The 19,559-nt window shown below is 39.6% G+C and overlaps 1 protein-coding gene across 9 annotated transcripts in view; it reads right to left on the reverse strand.

Moving 5' to 3' along the window:
• The window catches only part of TASOR (transcription activation suppressor), a 52,967-nt gene extending 48,894 nt beyond the window's left edge, over nucleotides 1-4,073 (reverse strand). For 8 of the 9 annotated variants that reach the window (XM_060631342.3, XM_060631338.3, XM_060631340.3 and 5 more), the window contains exon 1: nucleotides 3,281-4,073. In XM_060631342.3, coding sequence (XP_060487325.1) covers nucleotides 3,281-3,608 — 328 coding nt within the window. In that variant the 5' untranslated portion in view covers nucleotides 3,609-4,073. The remainder of the gene's footprint in view (nucleotides 1-3,280) is intronic. The other variant, XM_060631344.3, reaches the window with a different exon arrangement.
• Nucleotides 4,074-19,559: the final 15,486 nt, after the last annotated feature.

The following is a 19,559-nucleotide window of genomic DNA, read 5'->3' on the forward strand; positions in this document are numbered from 1 at the left end:
ACAGAAAAAAAAACATTGACCAATAAACACTTTCCAGAAAATGAATCATCACTACTTCATGTCCCAAGAACTTTGGAGGGAAAAATTATATCAAATTGCCAATTTTAATTTACTTTTAATGACTTATAGTATTAGATTTTAGGGTAAAAGAAGGCAATAGAGAAACATCTACCGACAAAATCCAATTGTACAATTTGGTTAAATATAAGAACAGTGCCTCTTTACACTATAGAAGAGCCCAGCCAATAAACAACACAACATACATCAAAGAGTAAAATTTTACCCTCCCAGTCAAGTTAGGTCATTTAATCTGTCACCACAGATTAAATGTGTTAATTTCATAATGAACATAATTTCTGAATCTCAAAATACCCCAGAGATGAATACATACTAAATATATCTAAGTTTAACATAGGTTAAAAAATTTAATAGGTCAAATCAAAAGCTAACAAGAGCACTTATATTACAAAAAAAGAAGTCTTGCTACAGTTTGTGTAATGATAAGTACTGTACACCTAAATTCAAATTCCAAGTTCAAGTTGGAATTTGTGTGACCTTGGGCAAGTTATTTAACTTTTCAATACTTCGGTTTCCTCATCTGTAAAATGGGAATAGTACCTACTACATAGAATTTGGTCCACACATGTAAACTGCCTTAAACAATGCCCACAACTTACTAAGCACTATAAAGTGTTTGCCACTACCATTAATTAGAATGGCAGTATTCTGCATGTTATGCTACTGTCAAGACAAGGAAACGAACTTTGAGTCAGCAAGCTATACTCACATATATCTGAGGTACCATAATCAAGTCATGTTAAGTTTCACTGGAAACGCACAGTCACAAGCAAAGGTCTGCCATATTAAAATATGAATGCAACAGAATCTTTGATACTGGAAGGTTCAGAGGGATCTCCTGAAAATGATTTAATAGTCATGATAAAAGACTCCCGTGACCACAACTAGTATCTAGCCACATCCTATACATAAAGTGATACCTTTCAAGCCTTTCAAGAGGCAAAGATTTGGGGATGAAGTGCGAAATTAACAGTACCTGCTATACCATTTCTAATAAAACTTTCTTTTTAAAATAATGAAAAGTTGAATTTTTCTATTAAATTCTATCACCAAGCACTAACTTCTTTCAGTTTGGATAGGATAAAGTCCATGGTGGTAAAATACCTGCTTATTTAAGTTTTAAAAGCTCTAGTTAAGTCGTTATTGAATTATTTGAACAGCTGCTGCTTAGTGCATCAATTATTTTCACTAAATATGAAGAAAGTCCAGTGTGTTTTATTTTCCTTAGCTATAACTTCCCCAAGGTTGACAACCTTTTGCCTCTACATGAAAATGGAAAACAAATTTTCCCCATGGAGCATCAGACTCGGGGGAGAAAACAGCTAGATTTTATATTTCCTAATTCCTCAATTATTTCCACTTTTAGTGTGTTCAAATAAAGTTCTATTTTACAGCAACCTCTAGATTTACCTAATTAAAAAAAAATACATGTAAACAGTGCCTTTAACATTTCCTGGTGACTTCCCTCATTTCAAACCAAACTATGAGGCTTTCTACACCAATATTCTGGTCCTATCAAAAGTTTTAAAAGATGGTACATCCATTGTTTATGGTGTAACATAAACCATATTCTTGGGCACTTAAAAATGAAAGAAAAAAGGAAAGAAAAGAAAGAAATAGAGGAAAAAGGAAAAAATGGACTTCAAAATTTTATCAAGCTAGGAACAAGAGAAAAGTTCAATCTCCTACCTCATAAACCAGAGGCCACGTGAATGTACTTCCAACCTATTCTCTAGCAATTGATTAATTTGGGAAGAACATCTAACTTTCCTCATATAGGCCGTACCATAAATCTTGACTAAATAAACCAAAATAATGGACAGCCTTGACCTTTACAAATATCCCCTTGAACTCTAAAATACATTACATTAATTCACCTAAAAGATATTTCTAGAAACATTCCTCATGCTAGTGGGCAAAAGGTAACTTCATCTTTGTCAACATGGTTTCTGACACCAAGGATTTCCTTGGTTTTCTCATCCAAAAAGAAATTAAGTTTGATTTTATTTGTATCTTCCTGATACAAGGCTCTAACAATTTCAGTTGTGCAAATGGAGGTGGTTAAGCACATGGAAAAAAGAAGCACATGCTTCAATCAAGATTCCAAGTCTACTAAGACTTTAATTACAAATAAAAAAGCATTCTGCAAATAAAAAATTCCTATTATTTCCCAAAGTAAATCATGAAAACCTGAACCATGAGGTAAAACAAAAAGAGACTTTAAGTTGACTAAGTCCAAATCACTGGAGAGTCAAAAACAGTGTAATAGAAAACCGTAATACTACTTTTGATCTCCATTAGAAATGTGTCCCAATATAGCATTGTTTTAAAAACGTAAAAGTAGTTCATGTAACTATTCCCATATTGGTTCCAAAAAGTAGACTGGCCTTAAAAAAACCAAAAAACAAGTGACTGGCCTTAAAAAAACCAAAAAACCAACTTAAGTTCTCTCATCTGCAAGATCAAGTTGGTGACTCTTGGGCATAGGCTAACTTCTATTTTTTCCATAGGGAAATTACTGCACCAAGAACCTACCTTCCCATTCTTCTCAAATACAAGAGAAAACATACCAAAGTTTGGATTTAAAGAGAGACCTATTTTAATCTAACGCTTGAACAAGGGGGGAAAAATCTACATGGAAATGAAGTGTGATGGAAGACAGCAGTGTGCATGGATCACATCTAATGGAGATTTCTAAACAAGGGGAGACGCTGACATCAAGCAAATTTCAAGTAGACACTTCTAGCTGAAGAATTTCCATAGGGAGAAGCACTTGTGGTCCTCTGAATGCAATGGCCTTGGAGAAAGCCCCAGAATCCACGGCCACGGGCTATTTCCAGAGTGAGACTTGTCAGAAGCATCCTGAGGAGGACACACCAGCTTCTGTGCCTTCAGGGGTTGGGAGGGAGGGGCGCCGAGCACCATCTTTCCTCTCTGGGAGCTGCAGCCTTACGGACAAGCTTCAAACCTGAGCTACTTCCAACTTCCACGGGGAGAGGGGGAGCAGGGGAGCGTGGTTCCACCGCTTTCCTCTCGCACCAGGCGCAGCAGCTGGGTGGCCGTGGCAGTGAGGGGAGAGGCGGCTGGCGCTGCATGCGTGTTTACGTGTCTCGGATGGGTGTGGGAAGAGGAGACAGAGAGGTTCTAATGAAAAGATGGAGGGGAGAGAGAAAGAGGGGTTGGGGGAGAGGGGAAGCACCACCTTTCTTTTCTCTGCTCTTCCTGGGGATCTGAAAACTCCTCCTAACGGGTCTTTCGGGCTCTTCGGGGCCTTTGGGCACAGCGGCCGCGCCCGCCTCAGACGAGTCCTGAGTCTGCTCGTGGCTGACGCTCGGGGCGGCCGAGGCCGCTGCTGTCTCCTCAGGCCCGGCGCCGCCGCCGGGCTCCGCGATGCTGAGGCCGCCGCCGCCATTTTGTGGGGAGGACTCAAGCTCCGGAAGCGCCTGCTTCATCTCGTCGTCCCCGCCGCCGCCACTTTCCCAGCTCGCGTCCGTCGGCGGAGAGGCCTCCGTCTCCCCAGCAGTCGCCATCGCGCCGGCGTGAAGAGCTCCGGGAAGCTTCTGCCGGCAAGGTCGGCGGGGGTGGGGGGAAGGGGCGACGGGCCGGCCTCGCTGCCGAGCTGCTCTCAGCCCACCCACCCCCTTCCCCCCGTGGCCGCGGACCCCGGTCCCGACCCAACAGCCTCTCCGGGGCCCCAACGCCGACGCCCCAACCGTGCCGCCCGCCCTAGGAGCCGCTCCTCGCTCGGGCAGTTCTTCTGCCGGCCCCCGCCACTCAACGTGCTGGCGTCGGGGCCGGGAGGGGGCGGGGCCGTCGCGGGCCTCTCCGCCAATGGGGGCGCGGTGCCCGCCTCCGCGGGTGCGGATAGACAGCGTTGGGGGGCGGAGCCTCGGGGCGCCCGAGCCCGCCAAAAGGGGCGACCGCAACGCCCTGCGAATACCTCGACGCCGCGGACCGCTGCGGGGTGGACAGGGCTTAAGGCGAGCTGCGAGTTCTCGGACCGCGCCTGGCCAGCGCCGCTGGCGAGGAAGGCGCGCCTGATAGGTCCCGTGAGCTCAGGCGTCGCCTGTCTTAGCGAGATAACGGCCCTTCCCCCCCGGCACGAGTTCCCTCAGCCAAAACAGGATTCAGCCAGTGGATGCAGAATGAACCCGGCTTTGTGAAGTATTTGCGTGCATAGATAGACCTGGAGAGAGGAGATAAGATAGTAGTCTTACGACGACGACAGCCTGAAAGCCTCTGGGCCCAGTGATCTGCCTTGACCACCGGATCTACATCTTTACAATATATTACTCTCCGCATCCCTTTTTATCTTAAAGCTTTAGAACCAGTGACACGCCTCCAGCCAGCAGACAATACCTGAGACCCTTTAATGTGACTTCACAGCCTAGTGTTAACTGGATTTGATTCTGGGGAGCTTGAAGGGAGGGGGACTGCTGGCTTTTAGACTTTTCTTCTTTGGTGTTTTCAGTTTTCCTGTATTGAGTATATATTAAAGAAAAATACAAAAGTTTGCAGCCACATTAAAAAATATACAGCAGGTGGTCGCTCTCCTTTAAAACAATTTGACCGTCAAGTGGAAGGCAGTTTAAATACTTTATGCTAACTAGATTGAAATTACCATCATGAGTTATCTTGAGTACAGTCAGTATTTACAGAGTGCTTTCTGTATACCAGGCACTTTATCTCCATTGAATCTTCACAACAACAGGTATCAAGAACACACTATTTTACACAATTTAAAAAGTGTTGCAAGACATTGAGCAATTTAAGTTAATAAAATCAGAATTTGAAGGCAGGTCTATTTAACTCCGACATAGAGTGCTTGCACTTCACAGCTTCTCTAAGACTTAATCTTCACAGCAATCCCGCACCTTTATGAATTTTATGGATGAAGAAATGAGGATACTTTGCTCAGAGTCTCCAAGCAGCAGGGTCAGAATTGGGACCATATCTCCATTTTCAAACTCCAACCGTCTCCCAAGCAGTTGGCTGACCAAACCTATAATTATAATAAAACCCTAGGCCTTGCCACATGGCTAGTACTTAAAGAACATTCCCAAGGGCAACAGGAAAGTTGGATTCCTGTGTCCGGTTAAATACCATCCCAGCCGATCTTGAAAAGTTAATCATGCTTGCCCAATATATTTGCATCAGCTCAGTAAACCATAGTAAAGTGAGTTTAAAACAGTCACTCCTTTTAGTAAATAGTTAATGTAAAAACATTTTTAAATACTGATGAATACACGTGGGGCTATGTTGAGACAAAACGCTACATTATTTTAAGTTAAAAGTAACCTTTAAACTTAGGGAAAGAGGCTTCACTTGATATAAATGAGGTTACAGAAGATCAGACTCAGATGTTGAGGTCTCCAGATGCTGTCTTTTTTGTTGGTTCATTAAAGGCATCCCTGCAAGCTCATTCTTATCAGATCAAAAGATAAGTAGGAGCTAACTGCACACTGGTGCCATTACTCAACTAAGGCTTTCTGCATTTGCTCAGCAAAAGCCATTCTATTTGGAAAGTAGAAACCCTTAGGCTATATATAAGGCAAACGTGCTGGTGCTGGTTGTTGGTAATGAGTTACCTAAAACTAAGGCCAGAGAAACCATTCGTCTTCCACAGAGATTGAATCTTAAATTTTGTGAGATCAAAATTTTTTCCATTCCAAATTATTTAATTTTTTTTTTTTTTTTTTTTTTTTAGAGAGTGCAAGCTGGGGAGGACAGAGGGAGGGGGGAGAGAGAGAGAGAGAGAGAGAGAGAGAAAGAGAGAGAGAGAATCTTGAGCAGGTTCCATGCTCAGCATGGAATCTGACATGGGGCTTGATTCCACGACCCTGAGACCACAACCTGAGCCGAAATTAAGAGTTGGACACTCAACCCATTGAGCCACCTACGTGCCCCTAAAAATTTTTTTAATGAATTTACTATTATATCTCATAAGGTAAAAAAAAAAAAAAAAAAAAAAAAAGGAAGCTCTAACATAATCTTAACTATATATTCAGTTATTGTACATAGCAAAAATGTTTAGGTTTAGCTGGGTCACATTACTAATATTCAATATTAAAAATACTTTTTAATTGCTTATTGGGAGCTAAGCACTGCTATGTGATGAGGCTATAACTCTGAAGCAAATGGACGTGGTTACCTCCTTCAAGTTTACAAATCAGTGGGAATATATGTAAAATTAGGATCTATGGTGATGACTAAGCAGAGACCTAAAGATGAAGTAAAGTTTCAGCTACAAGAAAGGGATAGAGGGGGCATAAATTGGCTAAATCCTACCTATCTCAGGAAAACTAACACAGTAAGATAGAGAGGCTATCCATATGTATATTTATGCATATAGATATCCAGTATATATATATATATATATATATATATATATATATATATATTTGGTAGGGCAAGGCAGGGGAGGGAGAGAGGAAATGCAAGGGGATGAGCTACTACAGAGCACATGGTTCTAGAGTAAAGACTACCAAAGGTTAAAAGTATAAAACCTATGTTGCCCCCATCCACAGTAATGAACAAAACAATAACACAAGGAACATTAGAGAACAATAGGAGACAGTATATAATTAAATATCCAGGCTGATAAAGGGCAAACGGACCTAGCCTTCCGTAGGCCGAGAATAAGCTATGACCCATATAAACTTAAAGGGACTTCAGAACATGAGATGGTGAGGTGAACCTGTGTTTGCTTCAGGCTTTCATAGAAATACTGTTGCTGTTCCCTACATTAGTTCTGCCTAAAACCACATTTGCTGAGTTACTGGAAAACAAACCTTCCCTTTTAATTGCTTGTTTGAGCTTCTGTAAACCTGCTTGGCATAATCGCGCTTCCCCATTTTCAGTCATCACATCCTGTTCGAACTAGATAGAAGGCTAATATTATAAACAACATGATTCATCATTCAACTAGCTAGAGTCAGGCGCCATATTTCAAAAGCCTTTAGGACTGTTTGATTGGAGCCCGCCCTCTCCAACTGCCATCCTTTGCGATTCAATTGGTCGATGTAGCCTTTATAAGAAATTTCCTAAGCTTGTTCGGAGCCAGACGTTCGGGACCTGTTGTATTTCCCTGTCTGGCCTGGCCATAATAAACTTGTTTCGATCCTGTTTTTGCTGTCCGGAGTTCATAAGTGATCGCGACCTACAACACAGGGGTGCTAGGTGGCCCAGTAGGGTGAACTCCTACCTGACTCTTGATTTTGGCTCAGGGCATGATTTCAGGATTGGTGGGATGGAGCCTGGTGTCAGGCTCTGCACTGACAACTCAGAGCCTGGAGCCTGCTTCGGATTCTGTGTCTCCCTCTCTCTCTCTCACTGTCCCTCCCTTGTTTGTACTCTCTCTCTTAAAAATAAATAAATAAATAAATAAATAAATAAATAAATAAATAACTGCATTCACATTTTAAAACTTGGAAACATAATAACCTACTTCAACTTCTCATTTTAAAAATAAAGAAAGACAGTGGCCCAAGATCACATTGCCAGCTAATAAGACTTAACATTTACTGTGCACTTTCTATGTATCAGGCACTGGTATAAAAGTTTTACATGTATTGTCTCATTAATCCCCATGAAAAGCATTAATGTTATCCCTATTTTGCAGATAAAGAAAGTGAGGCAGAGTTGTTAATAACCAGTATATGCTAACTTCTTTTATCAGTGGTAAAATAAAGTCCAGATACAATTTCACCTCCCTTCCTCAAACAGTACTTTAGTTTTTAAAAATGTTTATTTATTTTTGAGAGACAGAGAGAGTGAACAGGGAAGGGTCAGAGAGAGAGAGAGAGAGAGAGAGAGAGAGAATCCTAAGCAGGTTCCATGCTGTCAGCTCAGAGCCTGACAGATGCATAAACCTTTGTTCTAGCAATTTTACTTCTAGAAATTTATAGTACAGCTATACACATTTTCATTCAAAATGTTTATTCGGGCATATCTGTTGTTGTTTATAATGGGATATCAAGTGTTTGTAGTAGGAAAGGATTGGACGCAACCTAAATATCTACCAATAGGATATATCCGCACAATGGAATACTATGCAGCCACAACAAGGAATGAAGCACTGGCACGTTACAACATGGATGCAACTTGAAGAAAACATTATGCTAAGTGAAAGAAGCCAGCGATGAAAGGCCACATATTGTATTGCATATCCATTCATGTGAATGTTCAGAATAGGCAAATCCATAGTAACAGAAAGCAGATTGGTGGTTACCAGAGGCTTGAAGGGGGGGGGGGGGGGGCAGGGTGGGTGCTGGGGAATGAAGACAAACTGCTAATGAGTATGGGATTTCTTTTGGGGGTAATGAAAATATTCTGAAATTAGATATGATGATAGTTGCACAACTCTGGGAATATACTAACAACCACTGAATTATACACTTTCTAAATTTTTATTTTTATTTTATTTTAAAATTTTTAAATGTTTATTTTTGAGAGAGTGAAGGGGGGGTGGGGCAGAGAAGAGGGAGAGGATGGAAAGCGGACTCTGTGCTGACAGCAGACAGCAGGATGTAGGGCTCTAACTCACAAACTGTGATATCATGACTTAGCTGACTGAGTTACCCAGGTGCCCCACTTTTTTAAAGTTTTTATTTATTTAAGTAATCTCTATACCCAACATGGGGCTCTAACTCATGACCCTGAGATCAAGAGTTACACACTCTTCTGACTGAGCCAGTCAGTTGCCTTGAAGTATACACTTTATTATTTTTTCGAATTATACACTTTACAAGGATGGATTTTGGGGTGCCTGGCTGGCTCAGTCCATGGAACATGCAACTCTTGATCCCAGGGTCATGGGTTCAAGCCCCATGTTGGGCATAGAGCATACTTAAAAAATTGTTTTTTAAAAAGGATGGATTTTGTGACTTACGAATTATATCTCAATGGAAAAAAAAAAATAGAGGACGTACTCATTCCCTGAGGACAGAGACTCCAGGCAGTGGAGACTTTCCTGTGCTGCTGGCTTTGATAAAGCAAACTGCCACGGGTTCTCCAGCTGCCAACACTTGAGAGCACTTAGAAGCAAATTCTTTCCTAGTGAGTCTCCAGGTGAGAATGAAGCCCAGCTGACATCATGATTTCAGCCTTGTGAGACCCAGGCACAGAAACCGGCTAAGCCATGCCCAGACTCTGTCTTACAGAAACTGTGAGATTAATACATGGGTATTGTTTTATGCCACTAAGTTTGTGGTAATTTTGTTATGCAGAAACGGAAAACTAACATAGAGGCTACAATATACTTGGTGTTTTCTAAGTGCTTTGCATATGTTAAGCTTATTCAATTTTCTCAACTTTATGAGGTAGGTACTTAAAACAATTCCTTTTTTGGAATGAAGTAGCTCATTATGTGCTTAAAAAAAGCAAGGTACAGAACAGGATGGATAGAATGGTAGTAGCATTTGCACCAAAAAGGGGGAAATACAGTTAAGTATATGTACCTATTTGCATAAAACTTTTGTGGAAAGCTACATGAGTAATTAGCAACATTGGTGTCCTATGGAAAGGGACTAGGTTCTGAAAGAAGTAGGAGAGACTTCACACCCTCTCATACTTTAAAGCATATGAATGCATCCCTTACCCAAAAAATTATTTTTTTAAAAAGAAAGGGAAAGAAGGTATAGAAAATCATGCTCAGAAGCTGTCATTGTCATTAGCAAGAGTAAAACTAGTATCTCAGTAATCATCCAGAAAGCCAATACAGAGATTTTAGAAGGGTCCTTATGTTTCAATCTAGAGGAATTATAGACTTCCACATGCTGATCAAAGAAAGCTATTAGGTAAGTAAATAGTTACAAGATTCACACATAGTCAAACAGAAGCACCACTAATAGTACTTCTGAAGTAAAAAAATCACTAATAAGATGGATAGTAACAACATTCCCCTAACATTTGCAAGGCAATTTTCATGTGTCTTTTTCAGGTAATAGATGCTGCTTATGATCACACATACCTTGAAACTTCAAGGTCACACAGCTAAGTTTTTTTTTTTTTTGACATGCCCATTGAAAAGCAGCAGTATGGAAAGATAATGAACACCAACCAACAAAACCACCACTACCAGATTCAATTCATAGAACTCCAAGGATCTTAAGAGATTAATTAGTCCAACCCATGTCTTTATGAATAAAGACAGTATTACAAGGCAACTCCATTGCCTATTCAGATGCATCAAAAAATATGAAAGTGTCATTCCTTCCATTACACTTCAGATAAAACAACAATTCTTCCATGGAATCTTCTTTTTCCAAAGTGCTTATCCTGTTCCTCACTGACGAGATATTTCTTGAGTGTATCCCAAGTAGGTATAAGAAAGACCCTGTTTAACACACACACACACACACACACAACACAAAACAAACAACAACAAAACAAGGGAGGCTCCCGCGGCGGGGGGGGGGGGGGGGGCTCAACTGGTTAAGCATCTGACTCCTGATTGTGGCTCAGGTCACCATCTAACGGTTGTGAGATGGAGCCCCACATCCGGCTCTGTGCTGGGCGTGGAGGCTGCTTAAGATTTTCTCTCTCCCTCTGCTCCCCCGCCCCCGTATCTCTCCCAAGGGGAAAAAAAAAAAAAAGACCCTGTAGTTTGACGACAAATTTGTTTGAAATTCATTCATGGTTGATGTCTGGAAGGAAAAAACATCCATGCAATGAAGAGAAGTCTCAGTTGAAGATAAGAATATAATTAGGGATGAGCAAGTATGCAAGTATCTCTTCAACTACACAGCTGACTCTGGTAACCACAAGTATCGACTAAACCCAGGAATCAAGAGCTGTTACTAAGTTTACTAAGTTACTGTTAAGTTTTTGTTTCATTTGAGTCGAACCCTTCTAAGGCTTCTGTTAAATTTAATACTATGGATGAATCTCACAGGCACAATGTTAAATGAAATAAGTCAGATACAAAAAGAGTGTGTATAGTATGATTCCACTTATATGAAGTTCAAGAACAGGCAAGAATAATCTATGATGATAAAAGAATAGTGGTTTCCTTGTGTGTGGTGGGGAGAGGGTGTTGATTCAAAGGAGACATGAGGAACTTTCTGGAATGATGGAGATGTTCTGTATCTTGATTTGGGTGATTGTTACACAGGGTATACGTATATAAATATTTATTGGACTGTACACTTTACAGTTGTGCCTTTTACCCTATGATGTTATTCTTCAAACAAAAAAACAAAAATGAGGGTTCTCGTTATTCAAGGGATAAAGAATTCTTCACGTGGCCCATATTGCCTTGCTGATTCTTCTTCTTCTTCTTTTTTTAAATGTTTTGCTTATTTTTGAGAGAGAGAGAGCATGAGCATGGAAGGGGCAGAGAGTGGGGGGGGATAGAGGATCTGAACCGGGCTCTGCGTTTACAGTAGTGAGCCTGATGTGGGGCTCGAACTCACAAACCATGAAATCGTGACCTTAGCCGAAGTCTGACGTTCAACCTACTGAGCCACCCAGGCACCCCGAACCTTGCTGATTCTAACCCTTATCTACCATTCCATCTGCACTCCTCTTCCCTAAGCAGTCTGGCACACTTGCCAAGCTTTCCTTGCCACATGATCAACCTTAATGTGCTATTTCCTCAGTGTGGTGTGCTCTTCTTTCTCGTGCCTCCCTCTTCCCAATTAGCTTCTGCACTTTCTTTGGCTCAAGCTTCACTTCCTCGTGTAAGCTTCCTCGATCGTCTAGATTGGGTTCCCTGTTTGGTGCTCTCATAGAATCTTGTTTCTTGCACTCAGACTATTACCACTTCCCTCAATCTGCAATTACTCCTTCATTTGTGGGATAATTTAATTCAATCTGTCTCTCCCATTAGACCCTATGGTCTGCTCCATGGGCTGAGGGCAATATCTGGGTTTGCTTACCATGGTATTCCCAGGGCCCGGCACAGTGCTTGGTACAGAGTAGGTGTTTACGAAGTATGTTTTGATTGCTGAGGACAAAGAGTTGCATCTGGTATTTTCTTGCTAGAAAATTGCTAATATCTCACACAACCTGATTTGGGTTTACCCCATTAAGTGTTTACTGATATATCTGGCTTTATGCAAACTGGATCCATTACATAAGAATCTAAATTTACCCAAAATAGGGGCACCTGGGTGGCTCAGTTGGTTAAGCATCCAGCTTTGGCTCAAGTCACGATCTCACGGTTTGTGAGTTTGAGCCCTGCAACAGGCTCTGTGCTGACAGCACTGAGCCTGCTTTGAATTCTGTCTCCCTTTCTCTGCTTCTTCCTGCTGTGTCTCTCAAAAATAAATAAGTAAACATAAACAAAATAAATTTACCCAAAGTATAAATTGAGGTGTGTCTAGTCAATGCCCTTTGAACATTGTATACAAATTCAAAGTGCCTTGTAGTGCATTTGAGAAGACAGGTGAACTTCACCTGCCAAATCCAAGATTTGTTTAAATCCAAAGGATTTGACAGTTGGAAGTGATGGTCATGTCCTATCTGCTGGCTGACCAGTACAGACCTAGTCATGAGATCATTTATACCACTGCAATTTCCACCTGAAGAAAGACTCAGATTTATACTAAATTTACATTGTAGAGTCTCTAAGATGGAGGATGGTACCAAGGAAACAAGTCACACAAAGAGGAAAGAAACGTTCCAGAGGAAGTGGTACATTGCAAGAGTGCAAGCAGTGGTGAAATGTGTGAAAAAAAAATTTAAGTTAAAAAGTGTCTTTGCTTTTATGTTTCTTATAACACAGGAGGGCAAAAGAACGTCGTGTAGGAATTGATGTTTTCAGAATAAAATGCATCTCACCGCTTAGTTTGGAAGAGTGAATAAATTAGAAGAAAAGTAGTAAGACAGAAAGAACATTTGAATAACTCCTTACGGTTTGCCACAGGCTTCATTCTCTCAACAAATACTTCTTGGAATCCTCTCTGCTACCAGGCCCCAGGCTGGGCTCCTGGGCGGACAGCTGAAAACATCCATCCTTAACCATAGGCTCACAATCTGGGGCTTCCCCTTGCCATATTGAATTTTCACAGAAGTTGCCAGAGAAACATTTCCACTTTGGGCAGAGGGGGAAACGATGGCTTAGTTGTCTTGCTGAAAGAAACACCACTGAGAAGAGATAGAGCAGCAGTCAAATTTGCGTCTCCTAACTCAGATTTCAGGCTTTTGGAACCTCACGAAAAATTCCACTTGCTTTATGCCTCTAGTTTGCTGATCAAGGCTCTCAAGAGATAAGAAACAGGATGAAGTACAGCCCCATTTTACTTCGGTCACTCTCCAATGTGTCAGTTCTCTCCCCTTTTTTGTCTATTCTTCCAATAGGAAACGTTCCACCAAATCCCTTACAAACACAAGCTTCTTTCATTTTTACTTGTTTCTAATGGCACTTACGGATTTGTAGATGGTTTTTAGACAGACAGAAGCAAATTACTCATCCAGTTTCCTCAACTGACCAAAAACTGAACCAAGAATTTTCCCTTTTACATCACATGATTCAGATTATTCCTTTATTATTTGGAACTTCACAGTACCAGCAGGGGATTCAGACTGACTTTAACTTTGGACACTTTCTCCCAATTCATAAAAGCCTAGTAACAAAAGATGCTTTTGACATGACCTTTTGCTACACAGTAAATACTGATTTTAAAAGAACATTAGCAAATGCCTATCAACTGATAAACAGGTGAACAAAATGTTGTATACTCCATGCAATGGAATGAATACTAAAGGATGAAGAATTGGTATGTGCAACATAGATGAACCTTAAAACCTATGCTAAGTGAAAGAAGCCGGTCACAAAAGGCCATGTATGGAATGATTCCATTTACACGAAATGGCTGGAATATAGGGAAGCCTATAGAGACAGAGGTACATTTGTGGTTGCCTAGAGCTGGAGGAATGGGTGAATTTAGGGGTGAAAGCTAAAGGGTATGGTTTCTTTTTAGGATGATGAAAATGTTCTTAAATTAAATGTGGTGATTATGCTAAAGACCACTAATTGCATGCTTTAATAATTTGTTGGTATGTGAATTATATCAATAAAGCTTTTTTGAAAAGGGAATTGACAAAGTGGTCCAGTAATAACTTGGGGGAAACACTTTTTCAGGCACATGATGTAGGAAGTTATTGTGACCTCCAAGCAGTGCTTACTGGTTGACTTACTTGCTTACTGGTTACTTACTTCTGTGTTGACTATGTAGAGATAGCTGAGTAAGCAATTTTCTATGTTTTCTCTTCAAAGAAAAAGGAAAAACACCAGATTCTACCCATACAGCAGTGGCATAATGCAAATATTACCTCTGAAACATAGTCTGGGTCAATTAAGGCAGCAACAATTGACATCTATACATGTCTATATCCACCCATTATAATATGTGCATATATAAGTAGAAAAGTGCTAGCTGTGTCTTTTTTGATTTTTATATTTTAAATTTTCATTAAAGTTAATTAATATTAACTCCTATAAAAATAACATTGAACAGAAGTCCTCATGAATTATCAATATAAAATATTCCAGATTATTTTCCCAAAAAATCCATTTCAGCTATTGAAAATAAAAGTTAGATTACTGTTTGGCTTTAAATATTTTATTTCAAATGTCCTTTCTCATTATATTCCCAAACATGCAAAAAAGCCATGTTTTTCCCAATTATTTTTCCATTTAATGTAAAAAAAAAAAATCCTGACTAGTTAGAAGAGATTTGTAAAAATAAAGCTTTACAAAAAATATGTCCTAGAGTTTTGGTACCCCCCTGTGGCTCTATATAGATAGGCAACTAGTTATTATAAGTTTTCTTCTAAGAAGTCTTTGGGGAACCAGCCAAGTTTAAATAGGATAATTGGTAGGTCTATAGTTGCAATTTACATAAATTATAGAAACATAACACCAGACGTTTATCTAATTGAAGAAAATGTGGTGTTTAGTTACTTGTCTAGAGGAATCTTGCTTGTGGTTTGTGCCATTTGGTGATCAGTCCATTCTCTTGAGAATCTAAATGTGTTTCTCTGGGGACAGCATATGGTAATAATGTTTCAAATTCATTTTGCTTTACTTTGCAAAGGCTCAAAATGTATATTAAATATAAAATACTATTTATATACATTTCTTTAATAAAAATTGCATTAAAACAATATAACCCTATAAGTCCTTTCAAGATGTTTAACCACATTCCTACTAGAGATGTTAGTTACACTCACCATTATGTGTTGCTTTTTCTTTAAATGCTAACGAATTCATCACTCTCCTAATCAATTTGCTATCATAGGTCGTATGTCCTTTAGTTGAATTTCTGTTTCCTATTAATATAATAAGGCGTGTAAGACATTTAATACTGTCAAATTTTTCCAAGTATTTCTTGTGCTCTGTAAAGAGCATTTCTACAAAAAGCATATTCGACAGATCTTACATTTTTGCAGAATTGCACACAAGACAATGTATCCCAGATATTTAAGCTTCATAAATTATGCAAGCAAAGTCCTAAGTCCCTATTTCCTACCTAAGATGTCTGAAGTGGAGTCAAATTGCAAGTTTTTTGTTTGTTTTTAAATTTTTTTTAAAAGTTTATTTATTCTCAGAGAGAGCATGTGTGGAGGAGGGGCAGAGAGAGAATCCCAAGCAGACCCTGTGCTATCAGAGCAGATTCCTGATGTGGGCTCCATCTCACAAACTGTGAGATCATGACCTGAGATGAAATCAAGAGTTGGATGCTTAACCCACCAAGTCACCCAGGCATACCATACTGCAAGTTTTAACATACAAGCATATCTCAATGTCTCAAGCAACCTTCAATCACAACCTGTGTACAATAACCCAGGAAATTTGTAAGGTAGGACAATGCCTCATACCCTCACACTGGGACACTGATAATTTGGAGCTTACCACTCTCATGTCACTGGTGCTTATTTGCTAAACCCATTTAATTATTTAGCGATTCTTTATTGAACAGTTTGTGTTTGCCAGGAACTGTATCTGATGCAGAAGATTAAACATAAGATGTAGTTCCTGCTCGTAAAGACAATAAAGCAATCAAGCAAAGGAGACAATCTAGTCGAGACTCACTCTAGCAAAGGCCAGAGAGGAAGAGGAAGTGAAGTGGCAGGGAATTCAGGGAATCCAGGTAGAGAGGACAGTGAGAAAAAGGGACAAAGATACTAATGTGAGAAGCAAAAATGTTTATGCAGCAGGGAAGCACAGGCGGCTCTTGTTTTGGAATACAGGGTGAGGCGGGAATGCAAGAGGCAGGCTGAGCTGAATCACAGAAAAAGCTCATGTGCTGTATTAAGGAACTTGGACCTAATCCTGACGGCAAGAGATAAAAACCTAGTGACTTTAGGTAGAGGCTGACCCAATCAGATGTGTATTTGAGGCAGATCATTCTGGTTCTTGTTATAGAAGGTGGATTTTAGGGATATAACATAAAGGCAGAAGACCAGTTAGGACACTTTGCTAAAATCTAGGTAAGAGATGGCTTAGGACCTCCCAGCCTTGGTAGTTGTCGGCCTAGATACAAACCAAGGCTTGTGTTACAGCGTGAGAGAATTTCAGAGGGAAGAAGTAAAGAGATGGAAGAAATCAATAATAGTTACTAAGGAAGCTGTTGCTGTTCTCCCTGCCACCATATTCCTTTTTTAAAAATATGGAATCTAGAATTCCCTGAAAGGACCAAGTAGTAAACCACGAAGTGATATTGCCAGGTGTTTTTAAGTAAGCTGTATAAAGGATGAGAACACTTCCAATTCATTATTCAGATGCAGAAGACCCTACAATGCTTCACAAATTTCAAGCAAAAAACATCCCCTATGAAATAGTATAAGGTATTTTCCCTATTGGAATTGCATAGCAGAGGACCATAGGGTTTGAAATGGAGTGATAGAGCACGAAAGTTTAAGAAGAGCAGCTAGTAAGAAGACTGAATGGGTTAAGATTTTCTCGTTTCATTCTAAGGCTAGATTCAGGTGGTGTCTGGTGTGTCAAAATTAGATTACGTAACATTTAAAGACACCCTATTGTTTTTATTTATTTATTTATTTATTTTTGAGAGAGAATCAGAACGCAAGCAGGGGAGGGACAGAGAGAGAGAGGAAGACACAGAATCAGAAGCTGGCTCCAGGCTCCAAGCTGTCAGCACAGAGCCCAATGCGGGACTTGAACTCACCAGCTGTGACATCATGACCTGAGCCAAAGTCAAATGCTCAACTGACTGAGCCACCCAAGCGCCCCTAAATACACCGTATTGTTTTTATTGTAAAAATAATTTCAGTGTTTAGAAAATAAAATTTGAAGCAGACACTTGCAGAATGTCTAAGGCTCTTTTTTTTTTTAAGACACTTTGGTTTTGTTTTTGTTTTTTGTTTTTTTTTTTTTGAGTCTGGAGCTCGCTTCGGATTCTGTTGCGTCTCCTGCTTTCTGAGAGAGAGCGTGAGCAGGGGAGGGTCAGAGACAGCTGGAGACACAACAGAATCCATAGCCAGCTCCAGGTTCCTCGGAGCTGTCAGCACAGAGCCCAGCTCCAGCCACGGTGCTCGAACTCACCAAACGTGAGATGATGACCCCAGCGGAAGTCAGACGCTTAACCGTGGGAGCCACCCAGGTGCCCCAAGACACTTTCTTGAAGATCCAGGCTCTGAGAACAGAATCTATCATTGGGCTAGTAAATAAAACACTTGATGCTTTTTAACCAATCCTTTTGTTGCCCCAAACCAGACCTTTGGGAGCATATACATAAACCTTCCAGCAGAGGGCAGCAAAAGTTCACTAAGCTGTTTTTAAAAACCTTAGCCACTTTTTTATGTTGCTTAACAATATTTTTTAAATATTCAGCAGAAGAGTATGTGAATATATATATGTTTATATATGTTCATATATATGTTAGTTTGTCTTATATCTAAACTTACATCTTACCTGATATACAATATATATATTAGTTTCTCTCATAGTAATCATGGAATTACAGTTAGGCAGAATGGAATTCTTTCCAGAGTTCTGAGACTGCTGAAGGCTCTTGGATGGATAGGACCTAAGACAATAGAAGGAGGGAACCAATATGAGCCACAATATCTTGATGGGATCATTTGCTGGTGGTTTGCCAACTCTTTTACGAAGGTCATGGTTTAAGGTACAGTGGAATTCTTATGTAGGTATGTATGTATATGAATATAAGTATTCATTTCCCCCCTCCTTGCCTCAATGGAATTCTTTTAAAAAATATATTCTAACTATGTGTCTGAATTTCCTTATTGTTAAAAGGTAGATAATAATAGTAGCCGTACTTCAAGGGGCTCAAGATTAAATGTTAGTGACAGGAACAGTGTTCATTGTTTTTTCAAAAGTTTTTTAATTTATTTAATTATTAATATTATTGCTAAATTATTACTTAACAATATTATTTATTCATGTATTTGCTTTTATATTGCATATAATTACACATTAAAATATATTAATAACATAACAATAGTATAATATAATATATAAAGATCATAAATACTTAATACTTTAATATAACATTGTAAATATATAAATATATTACAATATTTGTTACCATATGTAATAATTAATTTTTTCTTTAAATGATTAAGCCTAGCAAAAAATTTACCATCTTAACTATTTTTAAGAATATAGATCAGTAAATCCACATTATGTGCAACTACTCTTCAGAACTATATTATCTTGCAAAACTGAAACTCTGTACCCATTAAAGAACAATTTCCCTTTCTCCCTCTCCTAGCTGATAGGAACCACCATTCTACTTTTTGTCGCTATGATTTCAACTATTTTGGTTACCTCGTATAAGTGAAATCATACAGTATTTGTTTTCTCATGATTGGTTTGCTCACTTAGTATAATGTCCTCAAGGTTCATCCATGGTGCTGCATGTGTGAGAATTTCCTTCCTTTTCAAGGCTGAATAATATTCCATTGTATATGTACCTGGTATATTTTAAAACAAAAATGTTTTAAATGATTTTAGGACTCCTGATTCCAGTCATACTGGAACAACTAAGATCAGACTTGTCCTCCTTGTATAAACAACTAGGAAATTGGACAAAATATGTAAAACAATGGTTTTAAGACATTACACAATAGGTAGTATGGATTGTGATCTCTGAAAGAAGGGAAACAGAAAGTTAAGCCCTACAGCCACCTCAGACTTTTGTCTAGAGGCAATTCCCCAGCATGTATGTGGGGAGGGAAATGCAATCAGAGCCCAGCAGTCTTCTCTGAGTTGAAAATTTGAGAAGGCCAAGCTGACTGAAATTTGCAAGTCAGAATTCTAGAGAATAGGGAGCTGTGCAGAAAGAGACCCAGAATTCTTACTCAGATGTCCCCTGACCATGCACGTGTAGGTGAAACTTCATAAGGCTGAGTGAGTTGTAGTTGTAAATTGAGTAATACCCAGAGCTGAGTGGAGAGATGTGGGAAAGTCAATTAACCCAAATCCTCAAGTCAGTAGTAAGACTGAACAATTCCCAGAGTAAAAGCCAATTTACACCTCCTGTAGCAAA

Source organism: Panthera onca, chromosome A2 (assembly GCF_046562875.1).
Source record: "Panthera onca isolate mPanOnc1 chromosome A2, mPanOnc1 haplotype 2, whole genome shotgun sequence".
NCBI lineage: Eukaryota > Metazoa > Chordata > Mammalia > Carnivora > Felidae > Panthera > Panthera onca.